At 55.0% G+C, this 20721-nt stretch overlaps 10 protein-coding genes across 10 annotated transcripts in view; 5 read left to right on the top strand and 5 right to left on the bottom strand.

Annotated features, from left to right (window-relative positions):
- Positions 1–923, bottom strand: part of GUITHDRAFT_110018 (hypothetical protein) — a gene marked incomplete at both ends in the record, with an annotated part of 1171 nt that extends 248 nt beyond the window's left edge. Inside the window, one exon of the mRNA XM_005830824.1 lies at positions 39–923. Within this exon, the coding sequence (XP_005830881.1) occupies positions 39–923 (885 nt within the window). The remainder of the gene's footprint in view (positions 1–38) is intronic.
- A 3330-nt stretch (positions 924–4253) lies between these two features.
- Positions 4254–4847, top strand: GUITHDRAFT_110017 (hypothetical protein; the record flags this gene model as incomplete). Its single annotated transcript, XM_005830823.1, has 2 exons — positions 4254–4391; positions 4458–4847. 2 exons carry the CDS (start codon positions 4254–4256, stop codon positions 4845–4847), a joined length of 528 nt encoding a protein of 175 aa, XP_005830880.1.
- An 882-nt stretch (positions 4848–5729) lies between these two features.
- On the bottom strand, positions 5730–7415 carry GUITHDRAFT_153096 (hypothetical protein; the record flags this gene model as incomplete). Its single annotated transcript, XM_005830822.1, has 9 exons — positions 7085–7415; positions 6945–7023; positions 6785–6865; positions 6643–6738; positions 6391–6462; positions 6243–6336; positions 6076–6191; positions 5979–6027; positions 5730–5793 (listed from the first exon to the last, which is right to left on the bottom strand). Coding segments are annotated over exons 1-9 (661 nt in total), but the record flags the coding sequence as incomplete, so codon positions are not given.
- A 384-nt stretch (positions 7416–7799) lies between these two features.
- Positions 7800–8876, top strand: GUITHDRAFT_110015 (hypothetical protein; the record flags this gene model as incomplete). The annotated part of the gene is made up of 1 exon (XM_005830821.1): positions 7800–8876. The coding sequence occupies one exon, from the start codon at positions 7800–7802 to the stop codon at positions 8874–8876; it is 1077 nt and encodes a 358-aa protein (XP_005830878.1).
- A 350-nt stretch (positions 8877–9226) lies between these two features.
- On the bottom strand, positions 9227–9874 carry GUITHDRAFT_110014 (hypothetical protein; the record flags this gene model as incomplete). The annotated part of the gene is made up of 1 exon (XM_005830820.1): positions 9227–9874. One exon carries the CDS (start codon positions 9872–9874, stop codon positions 9227–9229), a length of 648 nt encoding a protein of 215 aa, XP_005830877.1.
- A 1725-nt stretch (positions 9875–11599) lies between these two features.
- Positions 11600–13039, top strand: GUITHDRAFT_110013 (hypothetical protein; the record flags this gene model as incomplete). The annotated part of the gene is made up of 1 exon (XM_005830819.1): positions 11600–13039. One exon carries the CDS (start codon positions 11600–11602, stop codon positions 13037–13039), a length of 1440 nt encoding a protein of 479 aa, XP_005830876.1.
- Positions 13040–14445: 1406 nt separating this feature from the next.
- On the bottom strand, positions 14446–15219 carry GUITHDRAFT_72606 (hypothetical protein; the record flags this gene model as incomplete). Its single annotated transcript, XM_005830818.1, has 1 exon — positions 14446–15219. A coding segment is annotated over one exon (774 nt), but the record flags the coding sequence as incomplete, so codon positions are not given.
- A 285-nt stretch (positions 15220–15504) lies between these two features.
- GUITHDRAFT_72596 (hypothetical protein) lies at positions 15505–15849 on the bottom strand (the record flags this gene model as incomplete). The annotated part of the gene is made up of 1 exon (XM_005830817.1): positions 15505–15849. A coding segment is annotated over one exon (345 nt), but the record flags the coding sequence as incomplete, so codon positions are not given.
- Positions 15850–16849: 1000 nt separating this feature from the next.
- Positions 16850–18085, top strand: GUITHDRAFT_153095 (hypothetical protein). Its single transcript, XM_005830816.1, has 8 exons — positions 16850–16882; positions 17299–17360; positions 17410–17466; positions 17515–17563; positions 17608–17728; positions 17776–17811; positions 17866–17929; positions 17981–18085. The coding sequence occupies exons 2-8, from the start codon at positions 17309–17311 to the stop codon at positions 18019–18021; spliced, it is 420 nt and encodes a 139-aa protein (XP_005830873.1). The 5' UTR covers positions 16850–16882; positions 17299–17308; the 3' UTR covers positions 18022–18085.
- A 1435-nt stretch (positions 18086–19520) lies between these two features.
- On the top strand, positions 19521–20681 carry GUITHDRAFT_72699 (hypothetical protein; the record flags this gene model as incomplete). The annotated part of the gene is made up of 1 exon (XM_005830815.1): positions 19521–20681. One exon carries the CDS (start codon positions 19521–19523, stop codon positions 20679–20681), a length of 1161 nt encoding a protein of 386 aa, XP_005830872.1.
- Between the last annotated feature and the right edge of the window lie 40 nt (positions 20682–20721).

Here is a 20721-nt window from a genome sequence, read left to right as displayed (position 1 = left end):
TCCCCCCCCCCCTCCTCCCTCCTCCTTTCCTTCCTCACCTCGAGCAGCGCGAACGCTGACACCAGCTGACGGTTCACCTCATACCCCATGTCCCCGTAGTGCAGCTGGAGCTCTGCAAACAGTCTCTTCACCCCCTCCTCCCCCGAGTATCTTCCCAGCCCGTACTCGACGCTCCCCGAGAACCTCCTCAGCTCCTTGCCCAGCTGCTCTGCCACCTGCTGCTCGTTGAAGTCTGGGCGTAGGGCCCGCTGCCGGATGCTCCACCACTCCTGCCACCTGCTGTCGTAGTTGAGGACGAACCTGGCGAGGTAGTTGATGAAGGAGACAGAGTAAGTCTCCTCTGCCTTGCGGAAGCTCTGCTCGTAGAAGTTCGACCCCCTCCCGAACTCCACCTTCCTCCAGAGACAGCCGTCCGCCTCCAGACACACGCTCGCCTTCCCCGTCGTCCTCCAGTTCATCGCCCACCCGTCGCTGCACGACTCTCTTGCTTTCTTCACGTCCAACAAGACCGTCTCTCCCTTCTGGAAGTCTCCAGCATCGAAGTCTCCCGCCAGCACCCTAGGGGATGGCAGTAGCGTTAGAGTCCAGGCAGCAATCAGGATCGAGGCGACAGTGGACAGGAGCCTCCTCCTCGAAGAGCTCTGCTGCTCCTCGACGCCACCAGAGCCTCTCCCCTCCTCCTCGAGCTCGTCAAAGAGCTGTGCCTCATCCTTGATGTCGATGCCAAAGTTCGCCCGGTAGACTCTCTGCAGTAGCTGCACGTACATGGACTCGGGCCTCCGCTCGTTGTCTGCATCCTCCTGCATGCCAAGACACGCCGCTCCTCTTCTGTTCTGCAGCACAGGTTCTCGCTTCCTCATCTTACACACCCTCCCCCCATGGTGACGCTTCACAAACTTGTTCGTGAGGCTGCTCGGCGCCATGCCCGGCAACCATGCCAGTTCTTTGCGCTCCCCTTGACAGCGATTTCTCAGCACAGATGGCTCTGGTTGACTCAGATCCAAGCACGTATCATCCGTGCAGCCTCTTTGCTGCGATCCTCTCCCGAGTCTCATGCTCGTGTGCCCCATCAGGATGCCCTCATGCAATGATCCTGGAGGTTCTGCCCCCCAAGCCCATCGGGATCTTTCTGGAACGACCTTGGCAAGAAATGGGCTGGCAGTATGACTCTGCGCTCTTACTCCCTGGTATCTCGCGTCGATTCCTCCTCCTCCCTCCCCCACCTGAAGTCCAGTCGCCAAGGCAAGTAGCATCACCCAACCACCGAGACATATAAGGGGACAAGGAGCTGAGCTGGACCTCACACCGCCTCTTTCCCATCCCCGTCTTCTCCTACTCCTCTTGTCCGCTCTTGACGTTGTTCTCCTCATGCATTCTTCATCCCTTGCTTCCTTCCCCCCTCCCTCTCGCCTCTCTTCCTCCCCTCCGCTCCCTCCCTCCGCCATCTCCTCATCGCCCATTTCACTCAACCCGCCTGATAGCGGCCGCCCCTTCTCCCCCATACCCTCATCCCCACACTGACGTTTACTCAAACGGTTAAGTTAAAAATCACGGTACTACGGTACGAGCCTCGTCGGACCGTACAATCATCGCAGGCCGGGCCCTCAGAGCCGCTCGGAGCAGCCTCAGGGGGCCCTCCGAGAGTAGACTGAGAGGAGGCTTGACCTGATTGGACGCTGTCGCACAGGCCATACGGCGAGAAGAGAACTTGAAGCTTCAGGGCGACAGCGGCGGGCCGGGCCCGGCGGGCGGCGGCCGCTGTGAGCCGCCTGCCCTGCCGCCTGCCCGCCGGGGCCCCGACTTTCTCGGACGCCGACCCTGACCCGGGCTCTCAGCATAGTACAGCCTCCTGACTACAGTACGGTACTGCCAAGTGTAACTGTCTGACTGTCTTTACTCAAAGTTAAGTTAAAAATAAGTGATAGTACGAGGACAATAAGGCCCCTGAGAGTCAAGGAGGGCGCGGCTTGACCCTGACACTGTCGCACAGGCCAAACGGCGAGAAGAGAATAACGGCGCGCAGGACAAGTTCCCGCCCGCGCGGCCATGCCAGCGATGTCGGTCGCGGTGGCCGCCGCCGAACTGGAATGAGACGCCGCTCCTGGTGATCGGATGCGTTTGCAAGTCGGATCACCGTTTGAGACGTCTTGCGAGGCGTTTCCTTGTTCGCCGAGCGATCCGCCAGCCACCACAGAAAGCGCAACGCATCGTCCTGCAAGAGGCCATCAGTGCTGGCGATGATGGGAAGAAAGGCCTTTGGCGGGTGGCAATGCGGCACCCGGCCCGCCGGCGCCGGCGCCGGTCGGTCACGCTGATCGGACCGCCCGGCGTGTACTCTGAGTCCGAGCCTTCAGCCGGCGGGCGACCGTACGCTCCGACCCGGCGAGTCGGAGGCGGCCGCCCGCCCGGCCGGGCCGCCGGGCCGCTCAGCTGGGGCGAGACTGGCACTTTTACTCAAAGTTAAATTAAAAATCCGATACGAGGACAATCAGGAGACTCTGTGGGGCAGAGTCACTGAGTCGAGGACAGGCTTTTACTCAAAGTTAACGGTGAAAAATCAGTACCGTAGCAGGCTGTTGACGGATCGGAGGCTGACGGTTGCCCGCGGCCCGGCGGCGGCGGCCGGGCCCGGCCCCCCGCCGGCCCCCGGCGCCGCTGATTGGAACGAGAGCAGTCACGCCTGAGTGTCACGCCGCGGCCCGGGGCCATCCTCACGTGGCAGCCGTCTGACAACCTTGAGATCGAGATGTTTCAAGGCCTCGTCCGGCTAACTTCAGAGGCCGACCTGCTCTGTTACACTGACGGTTGCCCCTACAGCCCGAGATCCCCCCCCTCCCACGAAAGTTCCCGGTCATCATCCGAGTAAAAAGTCTAGAAAAGACCGCCACTCGTCACACGGCACGGCCTGAGTTGCCAGGGCCGAATCTTGGTGGGCATACCTCGACGATAGATCGATACGGGTCATAGGCTCGGAGCAGCAAGGGCCCGGGGTCGAAGCCGCCCGGCGAGGCAACACTGCGGCCTCGTCGGCCTCGCCCTCTCCTAGACGCAACTTCGTGTGATAGCCAACAAGGTGGGTAGGGGTACTTGCTTTGCATGTGTCGGTGCAGCAGTCTGCAGTAAGGTAGGATGTAAGGGCCTTTTACTCGAGTGTCAGAAGGCTAAAAGGGCGGCTGACTCTGTGAGGCTCGCGGAGTCCAGGGAGTGAGGGAGGCATAAGATAAAGGTGCTGAAGTAGGGTGGGTGGCTGACCGGAGGGTTGCAAATGGCAAAAAATATTTTTAGGCAGGATTATTTAATTTTTGTGGTCCAGAGATACCAGAGAGATGAAGAGCCTTGTTCTTGGGGTGGGTGGTTTTTAAGAGGACAGGGCCTGATGGGTGGTAGGGTAGTTTTTGGTAAAATGGAGGGGTTGCCTATTACACACCTCTGTATTTAGCTGCAGGGGTCCTACCTTAAGTAAAGTTGGGGTCGTGTGAGGAGGGGGGCTGAGGATCCTTGTTTGAAGGGATGACCCGGCCGATTATCCCTCCCAAAGGTCCATGAAAGTATAAGTCAGTCCTTAAGTTCAGAAGATGAAGCTCCTACCCTCTCGTTGGAATTCTCACTTATGCCCCTTTTTCCACCGCCCATGGTTGAACCACCCCACCCCAACTCACCCTGTTGTGCCTGACCACCCCTTCCACCCCCTCTTTACTAAATTAATGTGTACCCCACCCTCCAATCTGAATGTTGAAAAGGGGGTGATAGGGTGTAACCAATTCGTCAAAGCACACCTTTTTCCCCTGCGCACTCGTTCCCTCGAGCCACTCTTGGCCCCATCTGCACCTTCTTCTTCCTCCAGGAGCTCTATCCTGCTCTTCGTATCTCACCCCCTCCTCCCCAGCGCGCACTCTCCTCTCTCCTCTCTCCTCTCTCCTCTCTCTCCTGTCTCCTGTCTCCTGTCTCCTGTCTCCTGTCTCCTGTCTCCTGTCTCCTGTCTCCTGTCTCCTGTCTCCTGTCTCCTCTCTCCTCTCTCCTGTCTCCTTCCTCTCCTCTCTCCTCTCTCCTGTCTCCTCTCTCCTCTCGCCTTCTCTAGAACGCTATTGTCAACCCTCACCCTAATCGGCAACTCCAGTGTCCCGGCATCCTTGCTCCCTTATTTTAACCTTTTCGACGCATCGTCTTCGTCGACACGGGATTCGAACTTCGTGTAACCTCATCACCTTGAAGAGAAATCCTACTATCCCACCCTCCTTTGTCTTGCAGGCAGGATGGAGGATTCGATTCGCATCGCTCCACGACCACGAGGCAACCATTGCAGCATCCAGGCTAGACAACACGTCAACCTGGATCGAGCAACGCTGGAAGGAATGTTTCACCTGAAGCAAGAGGAAGCTGCAGCAAACCTGGTGAGCGCTCAAAGCATTTGAGCATGAATGAAAGAAACTTGGATTTGACTGCTTGTCGCTTTACAGGGGATATCGCTCACAAGTTTGAAGCACGCCTGCCGCAAGTTAGGCATCAGCCGATGGCCATTCAGCCGATGGAGTAGTGAGGTTGCTGCTGAGAATGAATCTAGAAATGAGGGAGCGTCCAGCGAGAGTGACGGGGGTACAACAGAGAGGAACGTTCGTGCAGGGGATTTGCTCTGGGGCGAGGATATGAACATGTCGGATGCAACGGAAATTAGTACTTCATGGAGCTTCTCGAGCTCTGAATTTCTGAGCCAGCACTTAGAGACGATGTCTTCTGAACATCAGGCCCCAGGGAAGAATGAAGGTGCAGGAAACGAGAGTTTGAGGCGCGAAGACATCTCTTGGTTGAAGTGGTACCTGCGATGCGACATGATGAGCGATGAGATATAAGAAGTCTAGAGGACAACTGGGATGGCAGAAGTATGTGAGGTTGTTACAGACAACTTCCGTTCACAAGATCTGTTCGCAAGATTACTTTCAGCACTCGTCTGGACACCCTTGACCAGTTTCAACCTCAGTGAATCAAGATTGGTCCAGCACGTATCAACTAGCTGTTTCATTAGTAGACTAATGTAAAAACTACTCAATCCTCCCGTCACTGCAACGGTTACTTCCCATGCCATCTACTCGCGTCATCTCTCCTCCTAGAACTCATCATACATGTCCCTGTTCCTTCGATTCCGCTTGCCCGACGAAGCTGACCCCCGGCCACCCGGCCCCGGAAATTCCTGCATGCCCAGCGTGAGCACAACCAAGAAGAGCTTCTCGGTCTCTTCTGTCCACCTGAGCATACTCGAAGCCAGGATGTTCGTCATAGAAAGTGTCCTAGCCCTCGCGTCAGTCCACAGTTCAAATAGGACAGCAGGGTCGAACCTGCCACATATGGTTGCCGTATGGATCCTCGTACATCACCTGCGGTCCTCTCCCCCTCTGTGAGCGAAAGGCGTTCAGCTACGTCGGAGGAGGAGGGTGAGACGGAGGCACCTGTGGGCCCGTAGTACTTCCTCCTCGCATCATGTGCTCGAGGATGTTGGCCCTTGTGTTGGCCCTCTGCCCCTGGAGGGTCAAACGTTTGGAGTGAGAAGAGCCAAGACCCTCGTCTCGTCCACTTGCCTGGAACCCTCCGCCGTCATCCTGCACAAAGTCGAAGGGATCGAAAGTCTGCTCCATGTAGTACTGAGAGCAATCAAGGTGATGAGAAGGAGGACAGCACAGCAATACAGTACAGGTTGCTCATTGATGTAGTGATATTGCTGCCCATAAGCGTTCTGGAATGGATCTTCTTGGAACATTTGCTGGAAACCGTCGAAGACCGGGCCCTGTCCCTGCAAGGGAAAAGGTAAAACCATCCATCGAGGGGGGAGGGAGAAGGAGAGAGGGAAGGGAGAGGGAAGGAGGAAAGGGAGAGAGGAAAGAGCACAAGGAGGACAGAAACGATCAAGGGAGATGCAACTCCTCAGCTCTCAAGGGACGAGATAGACGGAGGACAAAGCCGCTCATCCCGCACCTGGTTCATCTGATCCATGCACTCATGCTGACATTGAGCCTCCAGGTCGCCGACATACCCAGCCTGCCGGTCTGGCGTCACCACAAGCAGCCATGGGCTGGCCGACAGGACCTGACGGTACTGCAGGATGCAGTAGTTGATGCAGTCGGCCATGTCAAAGTCGTTGGGACCCTCGTCGAAGAAGAAGAACTGCTGGTGTTGAGGGCCGGAGCTTGCATGAAAGGACCCTGCCAACACCCTCTCAGCCCGTCTCGCTGCTTCTCAAACAGCTGCCCTGCCTCCTCTCGTGCCCGACGCCTGCCTGTTGAAGAACTGCTGGAAGACGTTGAAGGGGTCAAAGCCCTCAAAGCCCTCGAAGCCTGCCTGACCGCTCTGCAGCGTCAACGATGTCAGAGCGGGGATGCAGAGGACGGCTGGTATATTGACCTCCATGTTTTCCATGTCGCCGAAGGTATCATACTGCTTCCTCTTCTGCTCATCGCTGAGAATCTCGTAGGCCTGTCGATACGTCAGAAGTAGAGGAGAAGGATCAGAGGGTGGGAGGAAGGGAGGGACGGGAAGGGAATCCGGAATGAAGAAAAGTAAGTAGCCTGCGCGATGCAGGAAAGGCAAGCGTAAATGAGAACGGGGGAGAGGACGGGGAGGGGACGGAAGGGAAAGACAGAGGAATGGGAGTACCTTGGCTGTTGCGATGAAGTGCTTTTGTGCGCAATCCTTGTTCGGTCCGGTGTTCTTGTCGGGGTGGTACTTCAAGCTGAGCTTTCTGTACGCTCGCTGGTGAACAAGCTCGTCATCAGAGCTCCTTGTAACTTGCTTCTACCTTGATCTCCTTATCGTTTGCATCCCTTGACACACCCAGCCTTTCGTAGTGATCCAACTTCTCCACGAAGTCGCACTCGATCTGAGGGGCAATAAGAGAACAGGGAGAAACGAGAGGTGGAGCATAAAGCTCGTTTGGTATTGAGAGAAGAGTTTGTCACCTTGGTGTTGGCCGTCTCTTCCTTTTTCTTCGAGGCTTCTTCCGATTTCTTCTTCTCCTCCTTTCCCGCTTCGGTTTTACTTTCAAATCGCAAAAAATCAGTCGTTCCGATTCAAACCTTGCAGATCTTGGCAAATTTACCATAGAACTGACACAGATGCTAACAAGAGCAGGAAGAGCATGAGATGGAGAAACTGAATCTTCCTCATGGTTGGAAGAGTTTGTTCGACAGCAGGGCTTCAATGTTGGTTGAAAAGTGGCAAGGAGAGCAACGAGCTGGGCAGTGCAAGCCAGGCACTAGTCGAACCCCAGAAACCGTGTCAGCAGTCTTCTGGTCAAGTGCAGCCGCAAGGGGGGAGAGAGACTGAGAGGAACGAGGATGCTGATGAGGACGAGGAGGATGAAGACTCGCAAGTGTTTGTCAAGGGCGCTACTCCTCCGGCCGCCATTTTCGCCATGTCATGGTGGAGGGGAAAGAGATTTTGGTGGGGGGTGGAGGCAGTAGGGCCAAGGGGTAGTGGGTGAGGGGTAAATGTGGTGGGGTGGATACTTGAAGTTGGTTATTTGGGTGGGTGGGGGTACTCAATGCCAATTGAGTGAAAGGGTTTAGTCAAGTTTGACTAAAACCTTGCGCCGACATGGCTGGACAAGGGAACGCAAAAGCCACGTTGACGGGCTGAGGAGGGGGGGGAGAAGGAGGATGGCGACGGAGCGGATCTTGCACAAGAGCTTGTTCTCCTGAAGACGACAAGACGCCCTTGGGTATCCCTTGTGATATTCCAGACCAAGAGGCTGAAGTTTGTTCCGCAAACTTCCCTCAGGTTCAGGCCCTCGCCATTGGCACGAGCTGGCGCGGATGATGCGATTCTCCTGGAGAATCCAGATCTGGTACATTCTTGCCCTGATTGCGATGTTGGTGGAGCGCAATGCTGCAAACACTCTGCTCCTGTCTTATCGCAGAGGCGGATCTTCGGAGGGATCGACAACAGGAAGGTCTCCTACCATCGTCGCTCTTCTACGTAGGCCATTCTCGAGTTGGTGCATCCGCCATGGGAGGACGATCCCGTATGACACTTTCAGAGAAACTCTTGGCCGATATCTCTCCGTCAATGCCTCCAGGGTGTCAGTTGACAAGATCTGCAATGACGATGCCAGCTTCTGCTTGAGCGAGCAAGCACGGTGCGGGGAGAACTCGAGCTACCTGCCCGTCGCCTCGGAAGTTGGGAAGGTCATCTCTGAGGATGGGAACTGGGATCCTCTCACCATGTGGGTAACCTTCACTCTGCCTGAAAGCGTCTACACCAAGTTCTGTTCTTGGGTGGTGGAGCGACCGGTCCAGGTTCACGCTGCCAGCATTGAGCTGGTAGAGATTTCTCCCTCAAATGGCAACGCAACTGCATGTTCGGGTGAGGTTGCAGCGAAGTGTCCGTGGGGTTTCACTTGCAGCATGAGAGTGGAAGTCAACATGAGACCTCCGATCTGCCGCGCTGAAGTCGGGGACCTCGCGAACTCGAATGTGTTACCGGTTTACATCTTCATTGCGTTCATAACCATTTTTGCGACCATCTTCATTCTCGTGCGCCATGCTCATTCAGCCCAAGTGAGGGAGAACAAGAGAGGTCAGCTGCGGGAATACGACGAAAGCTTGCTGCGACCTACAGATTCTGCCTCGTTCCTGGAAGCCAATCTCCATCAGTATCACGCTGGGAGCACCACCTCGGAGCAGCCAGGAGAGGAGCATCAACCAATCCCTCATCCTGACCGCATTCAAGTAGCTCGGACACCCGTCAACTCCTCCTTGCTTTCCTCACGCTCAGCGCAGGTGCTCCTGGACCAGCTCGACATGGTGCTGTTCCGGTACAACTTAAGGAGGCGGGACGATGAGAGGGACGAGATGACGGCGAGTCCTGTTGCATGCTTGTGTGTTGAGTGACAAGCTCAGCAGGAGGGCACAACTCCCCGTCAGGCCGCCAGCACGACGACGTTGCTCTACTCCCTGTCGCTGATAGCTCGTTGACCTCCTGGCAGGTCTGAGGACACCACGCGCGCAACCGTCGGAGCATTTATCGCGCGCAACGTCCACTGAGTTCTGTACGTCTGCTGCAAGCGACGCCAAACTCACGAGGCCATGGAGGAGAGGTATACTCTTGCAGTCCTTGACTCGATCGGGGCGATTCAAGGAAGTGCTCTCAGACGAAGAGGATGCAACAAGATTTATAAATTTGTGCATGAGATTCTTCCATCTCTGCCTAAGAGCAGGGCAGCGAAGTAACTGCAAAGAGCTCATGTATCGTCAACCAGCTCCACACGTTCGTCAAAGTTGAGCTTGCAGCTCTCCAACGTCAGGTCAAATGGCCCTTCCTTCCCGTCATTGATCGCCATGCCGACTGTCCTCACACAGCGCCAGTTCATCCTCGGTGTCGACAAGCAGGGGACGCCGTGAGACACGAGCCGGAAGTGTCGAGGGAGCAGTCGGACTGTCTGCCATACTCCCGGCTTCGTCTGAATTTCGGCTCGGAACACTGAGTCGCCGGGAAGGGACTCAGTCTGGATGTTGAAGTAATACATCCGCCCGTCTGCCTTTAGCCTGAGAAGGATCACGTTATAGTTGTCGATGTCATCTACAAGCTCGAACGGCTTGCTTGAAAACCCCGCAAACCCCGACTTGGAAAGTTTCGGGCCCGGAGGTTTGACGAAGCTGGTCCAGAAGCCTGGCTTGCGCTCTTCCTCTCGATGGATTATCGTGAGCTGCGTATTTCCATAGAATCGTATGTGTCCTTCTTCTGATCTCTCGAGCGTGCATGTCGAGCTACCTCCAAGGTCACCATCGCTGACTGACCAGAATTTGTCCAGCAACTTCTCATCACTGCAGTCTATCCACGGGAGCTCAGGGGGCATGCCTGTGTCTGAGAACAAGAAAGACTGATTCATGTTTCTAGATAACTTTCCCAGACTTCTGTCAGTCTCCTGTTTCATCTCATCCAATGCTCTTTGAAAGAACCCCTTCTTGTCCCCCTCTGCCATCTTCGCAGGGGTGGTGGAGAAGCACCTCGTGGCTATCCTCGCATCAAAGGAAGAAGCGCTGAGTTGGAGGACGTTTGCAGAGGGCCCATTCCTCCAACGTTGGGTGAAACGGGAAGAAAGTGAATGAGAGAGCGAGGACTGTAGTGATGATGACGTTGATGACGATGACGATGACAACGATGACAACGATGACAACGATGACGATGATGATGATGATGATGATGATGATGATGACAAAGTGCGCGATGGCAGCATAACTCGCTGCTGCCTCACCACCATCGCGCGCTGCAGCTGCCTGACAACCTGCATCACCTCAGATCCAAAGCGCACCCTCATCCCCACGTCACCGGGCCGGCCGACTGGCCGCTGGGCCGGCCGCCGGCTGAAGGGTCTTCTCGGAGTCCCAGAGCCGGCCGGGCCGCACACCCGGAAGTCACTGACAACATTGACCGTTTCATCCGTATGTGTAACGGAGATTCCTTTATGACCACTTGCCCCTTAGACCAACCCCACCCTCTCCATCGATGGTCAGCAATCTTCAGCATTACCCCTACTTGAACCCACAAATCACCCTCGTCTTGTAAGTCCTCCCTACCCTACCCTATAGTAATCCCTTCACTTCTGTACCCCACCCCCCTGTCAGCTTGATAAACGAAGGATTCCTACTTCAAAGGTACCGTACAGATGACCCTGCGTTCATCTGCAAGTACCCCTATTTTACACAGTCATTAAGGGGGTGGTGGTAGGTCTGATCCATTTGCAAGCGGTGTAGAGGCTGCTGGCAAGCCATACGATACCAGGGGTACTGGGCAGTAATATGGATGGTAGGGTAGTCCTCTATGGATTCCATAGAAAGGGTGGGTATATTTAGGGGAAAGTGAGGGGTAGAAGTGGTAGTTCTGAAGCAGGAGGGTTTGGGGACATTTGAGAGTATTGTGGGGTAAAGGGTAGGTGAATATGGGGGTGCACTCGTTAGTGGATGACTTTCTACCCATATAAAAGATGGGGTATTTGATGGTAAAAGTACGGGTGTTCAGGTAGAGGCGTATGTTCTTGAGGGTAGGGTGTATTTTTGTGGGGGTCACTAAAAATGTCAGGGGTCCGTGTTGGGGAAAAGGGGGGTGGACAAGATCGAGGGTGGTCTGTTTTTTTTGGGGTTTACACCGAGTAGCGTCCAAAAATATGAGAGAGGCACGTGGAGTGAGGACCCTTACCCCTCTCTTTTCAATTAGAAAACTTTCCTGTAGATTCCTTTTCATGTATCAGTTGAACAAATTTGAAAACTTTAATTCTATAATTTCAAATACAGATAAATTATATTCGCTTTTATCATCAATATTTGTAAACTTTGGTAATATGTGGAAAATTGATTTGAACCCACCCCTGAATGTAGGGGTGGGACTATATAGTGGATGCCCGACATGACGTGAGACAAAACAACAAGGTGACGCCATGCGGCCCACACAGAGCACAACCTGCTATGCACTCCCTCTCCCCTGCTTCGATGTCCCTCCTCCTCCTCCTCCTCGCAATGGCTCTTCTGTTGTTGCCTTCCTCTTGATCTATGGTGGAGTTCCCTGCTCACGATCCGACCCTGCATTACCCTGAGCTTGCGCTGACAGTTTCCCACAGATGGCAGAGGATTCCAAGGTTAAGGACATGTCCCTTGCGGAGTTTGGCCGCAAGGAGCTCGACATCGCCGAGGTCGAGATGCCTGGTCTGATGAACACCCGCGAGGAGTTCGGACCGAAGAAGCCTCTCAAGGGCGTTCGCATCATGGGGTCCCTCCACATGACCATTCAGACCGCTGTCCTAATCGAGACTCTGTATGAGCTCGGAGCCGACATCAGGTGGTGCTCTTGCAACATCTTCTCCACCCAGGATCACGCTGCTGCCGCCGTCGTCGCCAAGAAGACCTCCAAGGTGTTCGCCTGGAAGGGAGAGACCCTCGAGGAGTACTGGTGGTGCACCCTCCAGGCCCTCACCTGGCCCGATGGCTCTGGTCCCCAGATGATCGTCGATGACGGAGGAGATGCTACCCTCCTCATCCACGAGGGTGTCAAGAGGGAGAAGGAGTTCGCCGCCACCGGTGCCATCCCCGACCCTGCCTCCACCGACAACGAGGAGTTCAAGTGCGTTCTCTCTATCATCCGTGACACCATCAAGCAAGACCCCAAGAAGTGGCACAAGGTCGCTGAGCAGTGCGTCGGAGTCTCCGAGGAGACCACCACCGGTGTTCACCGCCTCTACGAGATGGAGAAGTCCGGAACCCTCCTCTTCCCCGCCATCAACGTCAACGACTCTTGCACCAAGTCCAAGTTCGACAACTTGTACGGATGCAGGCACTCCCTCCCCGACAGTATCATGCGCGCTACCGATGTCATGATCGCCGGCAAGGTTGCTGTCATCTGCGGCTTCGGAGACGTTGGCAAGGGATGCGCCATGGCCATGAAGGCTGCCGGTGCCCGCACCATCGTGACCGAGATCGACCCGATCTGCGCTCTCCAGGCCTGCATGGAGGGATACGAGGTCAACACCCTCGACAACGTCGTTGAGTACGCCGACATCTTCATCACCACCACCGGCAACAAGGGCATCATCATGTTCGAGCACATGCAGCGCATGAAGAACAACGCCATCGTCGGCAACATTGGTCACTTTGACAACGAGATCGACATGGCTGGCCTCCTCAAGGGCGCCGGCGTCACCCGCCAGAACATCAAGCCCCAGGTCGACCGCTTCGTCAAGAGCGATGGCAAGGGTGTCATCCTTCTTGCTGAGGGTCGTCTCTGCAACCTTGGATGCGCCACTGGCCATCCCTCGTTCGTGATGTCCTGCTCCTTCACCAACCAGGCCATGGCTCAGCTCGAAATCTGGGCTAACTGCGGAGCCCAGAAGACCGGCAAGTTTGAGAAGAAGGTGTACATCCTCCCTAAGGTTCTCGACGAGAAGGTCGCCCGCCTTCACTTGGGACACTGCGGAGCCAAGCTTACCACCCTCTCCAAGGAGCAGGCTGACTATATTGGGGTTCCTGTTGGCGGCCCTTACAAGCCTGAGCAGTACCGCTATTAAGTTATTTATCTTGTAAAGTATAGGGTAAATGTTTTCAGTTGGAAATAAAGAACGAGATTCTTGCGATTCTGCTGTCTTGGAACTGATGGTGTCAATGCATGTTAATCTTTCAGTCTTTTCTGCACTGCAAACGTTTCCACACTCTAACCAATGTTTGAAACACTGTCACCATGATGTACATTTCCAGGAGTGACAACTGACCAAAACGATCAGTCCTCCTTTGTCCTCCTTTACACTGGAACAAATATTTTCACAGTTCAACCGGCATCTTGAAACACTGTTACACAAGCACGTTCGACACTGTAAACGAACATCTGATGAACACCTTCCGCTCGTCCTTGACACTTTGACTTGTTCCTACAGCACCTTCCTCTTCTCCTCATCCTCGTCCATCTGAGGGATAGGCTGCGCTGGCAAGGTAGGACGAGTTTTACTTCGAAAAGGTCAAGTTTATCTATGATCGCTCGTCTCTCAACCACCTTGTTCATGACAACACTGACTGTTGCCTCCCTTCTACTGCGCTGCTCCGCCACGTCATGCTTGCGATGTCTTCATCTCACTCAGCTTCTTCCTCGCCCTCTCTATTGCGATCGCCGCGATCTCGTTGGGGTTCGTGATCTTTCCCTGTTACCCCATGAGCTCTTCGACCTCCTCCCTCTCTCTCGTTACCTCCTGTTGGATGGCGAAGAAATTCTCGCGGATCAGCTGCTGCAGTCTCAACTTCGCCTCCTCCTCCTCGCTCATGGCTCCTCCCTTGGCTCCTGAGCCCTGCTGTGGCACCAAAAAGTCAGGGTATTAACCAAGCGCCTCAAGCTCCAACTCACCTCCTCTCTCTTCCCCTCCTCTCTCTTCTCCTCCTTAGCGTGAGACCGGCGGAAGATCACTCCGATGCTGTGCAGATGCCCATTGACAGCGCCATGGAACCCAATGATCTCGTGGCTCTCCGGCGCTTCCATCCTGAACTCGCTCCCTCCTCCTCCCCCGAATCGCTCAACCCGAACACTCTTGGTCCCTCTTTTCGAAATGCTGAACTCGATGGCATCCAGCAGGGCACCAGCTCGGCCCTTCACCTCTGAGATGTACTCGTCTTCATCGAGACTGATCCGCTTCACCTCCGCCTGGGACGAGCCTGAAGACCCGAAGTGCTCGGGCGCGTCCAGGAGGGAGCAGGTGTCGTCCTTGCAGTGCAGGTAGTGGGCTCGGATGCCGCACACGACTCCCGTGGGGCCCTGCTCGGCTTTCACTGAGATGCCGCGCAGTTTGACCTCGTTAATCTTCGCTCCCAAGAAGGAGGAGTCATCAAAGGGCTTCGAGTCCGCGTGCTGTCCACCGTGCGTCTCACTCCTCCTGACTCCTCCCACCTCCTCTCCTGCAGCATGAGCCACGTCACTGACTGGCTCTCCGTTCCCCAGCTCTCCACGAGCTGCTCGCCATTCCAAGCTTCCCGTCGTCCTCCCTGGCAGCGCTGGCTCAGTTGGTTCCGATGGTTTCACGTAGTTTCTAGGCTCCAGCTCCTTCACCTCCTTTTCCCATCGCTGACGAAGGACGTTCTGCCGCTGGGGAGGCATCTGAGACAGCTTCGACAGCTTGATCGTCTGGATGTACTCGGCCAACCACAACTCAGGACACTTGCTCCGCCTCGTCCTGCACTCATCCCACTGCCTCGTGTACCTGCACGTCACATCCACCACCTCGTCCTTGGAGAACGCTATCACGTACGACAGCTTCTTCCCCCAGCCCTCGGAGTAGAGCAGCGGGCTGTCCCAGCTGTCCTCGCAGGGATCACAGTGGATCCATCGCTGCTGATCCTCAGAGAAGACTTCCGTCCAGACATGATCCGTCCAGTCCACCACGTGCCTGGCCTCAAACCCCATGGCGATGCAGCACAGGGTGAAGGCGTTGGCCCACTCTCCACATCTTCCTCTCTTGGTTTCCATCAGCTTGCCAGGATGGTTGTAGCGCGGGAAGCGAGTGGTCTTGTTGCAGTCGTTGCAGTGGTACAGCTCGACGACCCCAGCGCCATGGGCCTGCTCTGACACGTTGGGCCGATCGGCGCCAGCGTTCTTGGTACTGGAGGAGCCACAGTGATCACAGGGAGCGTTGTTGACCCACTTGAAGCATCGATGTTTGAACCACCGCAGCAGGTGCCTCACCACAGAGTCGTTAGGGCCAAGGTTCATCGGCTCCTCAACGGCCAGCCGACGGATCTCGTCCACTGGGATCTCCTTGAGGGCCTGCGCCTGGATGGCCTTGTCCTCGTAGATCAGCACGTGCCGAGAGCCACTCGCGATCCTTGCTTCCATCTCCTGCATCCCCTTCTCCCTCTCGATCTCAGCACTCGACTTGCTTCCCTTGGTCGTGACATTCTGAAGAATCTTGGACAAGTCCGTGACAGTGATCTTCTGCGCAGCTCCGGCACCCTGCGGCTGCGGTGGCGGTTGCGAGCTGGAATGCCCTCCTGTGCTCCACGGGAAGTTCGTGCCGAATCTATCCTGCATGATGACCTGACGGCCATCTCTCGTGATCAAACTCCCACGAGCCCCGTCAAGCAGCACGAGGCAAGGGATCCCTGACACTCCGAACATGCCGCTCAGCTTGTTCTTGATCGATCTCTCTGCAAACGGCAGCGCCAGCCAAGGCATCGAGCGGAGGTACTCATCGAAACCTGCTTCGTTGTGGTCCGACGAGACGAAGACAATCTCGAACTTCTTGTTAGCAGACCTGATGCTCCTGTAAGCCTCAGCAAGAGCGGGTGTAAACATCCTGCAGGGGGGGCACCAATGGGCAGAAAAGTAGATGCCAACCACCATAGAATCTTCTAGAGCCTCAGGCTGGGTCGTCGATCCATCAGATCTCACCAACATGCTGCCTTCGAACAGGCCGGACGCCCAGACAGACTGCCGAGGCCTGGCCGATGCTGAGGGTGTAGACTGAACCTCCTCCCTCACTCCCACTGCTGCGGTGTCCCCTTCTTCGATTCGGATCTCATCGCCCGCCTTGATCCCCAGCTTTGAGAGATCGTGAGTGTCCAAGATGGCGAGAGGAGCTTGTCCTGGGCGGACGAGGAGCAGGCGGGTGGAGTCCATGGGGACGTCAGTGATGGAAGAGGCTTGAGCACGAAGAACTATTGGTCCGTCGTTCAAATCCACCTCCACCTCCATGAGTTCTCCGGCATGGCGGAATCGAAGAGCAACCATGGCGCAGCTGCGGCTCAGGGAGAGTTGAGTTCAGGCTTCTTTTCACAAGAAGGAAGGAGAGAGGGAGGATCGAGGGGAAAGGGAAGCAAGAATCGGACGAGGTTTCAGGGTGACCTGCAAAACAACATCAAACTAGAGTCGAACCCTCAATGAGGTGGAGAGAAGGTAGGGGAAACTATCAGAATCAGGTAAACCAACATTCATACAATGATGGACATAATTTTGTTTTGCTACTGGTGATGCGCTGGAAAGTGGCAGGTGAAACCTTCAGTAATGGAATTTTAGCTTATTCGTGTTGAAGTAGCCTGATGAAAGAAAATCGAAGGAGCAAGCGAGGGACGAAGCAAGGCATGGAGAGATGGAGGAAGAAAGGGATAGAGTGAGCGAGTGAGCGAGTGAGAGACTGATGAGTTAAGGAGGGAGTGACTGAGTTAGGGAGGGAGGGAGGGAGTAGGAATGGGGAGGGAGAAGGGACAAGGAAACACATACATTTCGATACCCGTCCCATATCCCAATACGAAGGGGGTACTGGTGATCAAGTGGGTATGTGGCTGAGGTGGACTGTGTCGTAAAGGAAAAAACAAACAGTTACAGATGGAGGGAAATGTAACGGCCCTGGCTCTTGGCATGGCTGCGGCGCAATGAGGTCAGTGATGCAAAAGGATGTGTGACAGCGGCGGTGGCAGTGGAGGAGGAGGAGCAGGAGCAGGAGGAGCAGGAGGAGCAGGAGGAGCAGGAGGGTGGAGGAATATAAACAGGAGGACAACGAGGAGGATTAAGATTAGGATGTTGAAAAGGGGTTGGTTTTGATTGGATCGACGTTGAAGGGAAGACTGCCTTCTCCTTCCCTTGCTCCATCGCCTGTCTGCACCAAGACGTTGAACCCTGGATTGTTTCCTACCACATAGTTTGTCTATGTCGACCATCGTTGTCTGTGAATCTACGTGCTGGCAATATTGCACTGATTGTATCAGTCGGACGTTATGTTAGCCGGAGGATCTTTACCCGAATTTTATACTGCAAAGTAACCACATGGCTGACTCTCGTTTTTGAAACTATCAGCAGAGGTGAAATGTACAGAGGAGCTGGTGTCCTTGCATTAGCATCTTTGTCCCTCTTCGCCGGTTCCGAACTTTTTTGGACACGCTGCTCAATTTGCTCACATCCTCGCAGTTCTTGTCATCGAGCACCATAGCAGTTCAGCACTGGTAGAGCGCATTCCTGATACAGGTGAGGCATTGAAGTCGGAAGCCCCTGGTGTCTCAGTTCTTCTCGTAGGGGAGGATTACTTCTCAGCTATTGAACCACCCCACCGACCTTACGAATGGTGCCAAGGTCTTGATGTGGAGGAGTGAATGACATCATGAACAGGCCCTGGTTGAAGGACAAGAAGTTCAGTGATCGGGTGAGGCCTCTGGGGTACGAACCCTCAGACGCCTGGAATGGCGAACCACAATGGTATTCCGGCTATGTGAGGACTCAGTACGATGAGGTTTGAACGATGAGACGTATTTGGTAAGTAGTGATCCAATACGCTAGTTCGGCGACAGAGCTTACGACGTGAACATGCGACCGGTTGCCCTGCATTGCATCCTTCCTTTCTCAACTGAACTTTCGTCCTGCTGTCAGGCGCAAGACTGCTACGACGAAGACCACGACGACTGCTACAGAGAACGGTTCGACGAGCAGACAGGTCGTGAAGACTTTTCGTGGAAATTAGGATGCATGCTAAGAAGAGCTGCAGGTTACCTCAGAGCCGAGGACTCAGGGGAGCCTGAGGAGTAATGAAACCTCTTTCACAGATTCGAAACATGAAAATAGTTGATTGACAGTGAAATTTCAAAGTTCGCTGATGCAGCACTCTTTCTTAGACGTCACGGGCCATGATGACCGACAAGCTGTCCGCCGGGAATATATAGCCGATAATGTGATCTGATGAACTTATCGCGCGGGTTTACGGCAGTGTGAGAGTCACGGTAAACTGAGACCTTCAGCCGCTCGGATTCCCGTTGGTCGGATCAACTGGAGTCCGATCGTAGCACTGTTGGCTAGCCCCGCTGACCCCCCGGCTGGATGCCCCCCCTTGGCGCTGAGGGCCCGGGCCCAGCGCTGCCGTTTCCTTGTTCGCCGAGGCTCCTCGACTCTCCTCATTGTCCTCGTACTGATTTTTAACTTAACTTTGAGTAAACGGACTGCAAATAAAGAACAGTTCTAGTAAAAAAGTCAAACTCGGTCCTCTCAAGACTCAGTGGATTCGGTACCATATATGTATTCAATCTGGTACTAGAAGTCTTATTAAGGGTGACTCAGGTACAAACTCAAGTATATATTCTGGTACAATTAGTTTACATTCTATAATTAATATATGGCGACGTCAACCCCAAAATGTACGGAGCGATGTGTGAGAAGTGCGGGGTGGTGACATGGGAATATAGGGGTGGGGGTAGGTACTTTATCCAGTCAAACTGACACTGTGGTAGGGTATGAGTTGGATAGGGGTAGTGTGGGTAGTGTGGGTAGTGTGGGTAGTGTAGGTGGTTTGGGTAGTGTGGGTAGAGAGGGGCTAGAGGGGGTTGACAGGCTGTAGAGAGGGGGTAGTAGGGGTAGTCAAGGCAGTGTGGGTGGTGAGGGCAATGTGGGTGGTGGGTAGGAGGCGAAAGGCGGGACGGGGTAGTCGTGCAGAACAGTCAATGCAGGGGACAGAGCAGCAGGAGGAGAAACGACGTGGAAAAGAAGCTTAGAAGCATGTCAACACGCTGATGATGGGACAACAGGAACAACAGCTTGTTGAGGTGACCTCTCTCCCCTTGTGAGGTGGCATTCGCAAGCTCGCATCTTTGGATTGAGTGTGTAGTGCGCGGCTAGTTTTGACCTGATTAGAAAGTAGAGGCAGCCTTTGACCTTTCAGATGATGTGCACATGGAAAAACATGGAAGTCAACTCACTGTTCCTGTTCGTGATCATCATCACTTCTCTGAATATACAGGTAAGAATATAAGGAAAGTGAAGAGCACAGGGAAATGACATGCATTATTGTGGCAGGGGAAAGCAACCAGTGTATCTCCCATACATGAAACATTCAAGGGATATACGTTCAAATTGGAAATGCCAAGATCCAGGAAGATTCTTGCTATCCAATTGCAGAACAAAGGCATAAATTCAACCGAAGTCTGCCGAAAGAATGCATACATGACAAGTTGTAATGCAACTTGCGACATGATGAAGAACTGCAGCGGGAACGGCCGGTGCACCGGTACACAGGGATCGTGTGACTGCTTTCCAGGATGGACAGGATCCGATTGCTCAATCAATCTCACAAGCACCGGAGAGAGAAAACCTGTACGGGAAAACAAACGAAATTTGACCAAAAAAATATCTACGGGCCGAGCTGCACGGAGGCGTGCGACTTGCTCAAGAACTGCAGCGGGAACGGCCGGTGCAACGGGCAGACGGGCGGGTGCGACTGCTACCAGGGGTACACGGGAGCAGACTGCTCAGAGGAGACGGGCGGCGGCGGGTCGGGCATATGCGGGAAGAACCTCTACGGGCCGAGCTGCACGGAGGAGTGCGACTTGCTCAAGAACTGCAGCGGGAACGGCCGGTGCAACGGGCAGACGGGCGGGTGCGACTGCTACCAGGGGTACACGGGAGCAGACTGCTCAGAGGAGACGGGCGGCGGCGGGTCGGGCATATGCGGGAAGAACCTCTACGGGCCGAGCTGCACGGAGGAGTGCGACTTGCTCAAGAACTGCAGCGGGAACGGCCGGTGCAACGGGCAGACGGGCGGGTGCGACTGCTACCAGGGGTACACGGGAGCAGACTGCTCAGAGGAGACGGGCGGCGGCGGGTCGGGCATATGCGGGAAGAACCTCTACGGGCCGAGCTGCACGGAGGCGTGCGACTTGCTCAAGAACTGCAGCGGGAACGGCCGGTGCAACGGGCAGACGGGCGGGTGCGACTGCTACCAGGGGTACACGGGAGCAGACTGCTCAGAGGAGACGGGCGGCGGCGGGTCGGGCATATGCGGGAAGAACCTCTACGGGCCGAGCTGCACGGAGGAGTGCGACTTGCTCAAGAACTGCAGCGGGAACGGCCGGTGCAACGGGCAGACGGGCGGGTGCGACTGCTACCAGGGGTACACGGGAGCAGACTGCTCAGAGGAGACGGGCGGCGGCGGGTCGGGCATATGCGGGAAGAACCTCTACGGGCCGAGCTGCACGGAGGAGTGCGACTTGCTCAAGAACTGCAGCGGGAACGGCCGGTGCAACGGGCAGACGGGCGGGTGCGACTGCTACCAGGGGTACACGGGATTACGCTGTCAATTTTTGTTGTCATGCCCAAATGGATTCGTATTAGATGGTATGTCTTGTTTTCTTTGCTTCAAAAACTTGACGATTTTAACATCTCCTCACAGGGAAATGCTTATCTTGTTTAGAGTGTTCTAAATCTGAGTTTATTGTTGAGCCATGCAATGGATCCAGTAAT

This window comes from Guillardia theta (genome assembly GCF_000315625.1).
Source record: "Guillardia theta CCMP2712 unplaced genomic scaffold GUITHscaffold_43, whole genome shotgun sequence".
Classification (NCBI taxonomy): domain Eukaryota; class Cryptophyceae; order Pyrenomonadales; family Geminigeraceae; genus Guillardia; species Guillardia theta.
Note: the sequence above shows the minus strand (reverse complement) of the source record. Positions and strands in the feature narration are given on the sequence as shown.

What these genes read in the sequence shown, in the direction of transcription:
- GUITHDRAFT_153095 (XM_005830816.1), top strand. Translation starts at nt 17,309, where the DNA reads ATGTACAGAGGAGCTGGTGTCCTTGCATTAGCATCTTTGTCCCTCTTC. An exon ending in CCCCACCGACCTTACGAATG is followed by an intron (nt 17,564 to 17,607) that starts GTGCCAAGGTCT and finishes CATCATGAACAG; the next exon opens with GCCCTGGTTGAAGGACAAGA. An exon ending in ACGACGTGAACATGCGACCG is followed by an intron (nt 17,812 to 17,865) that starts GTTGCCCTGCAT and finishes TCCTGCTGTCAG; the next exon opens with GCGCAAGACTGCTACGACGA.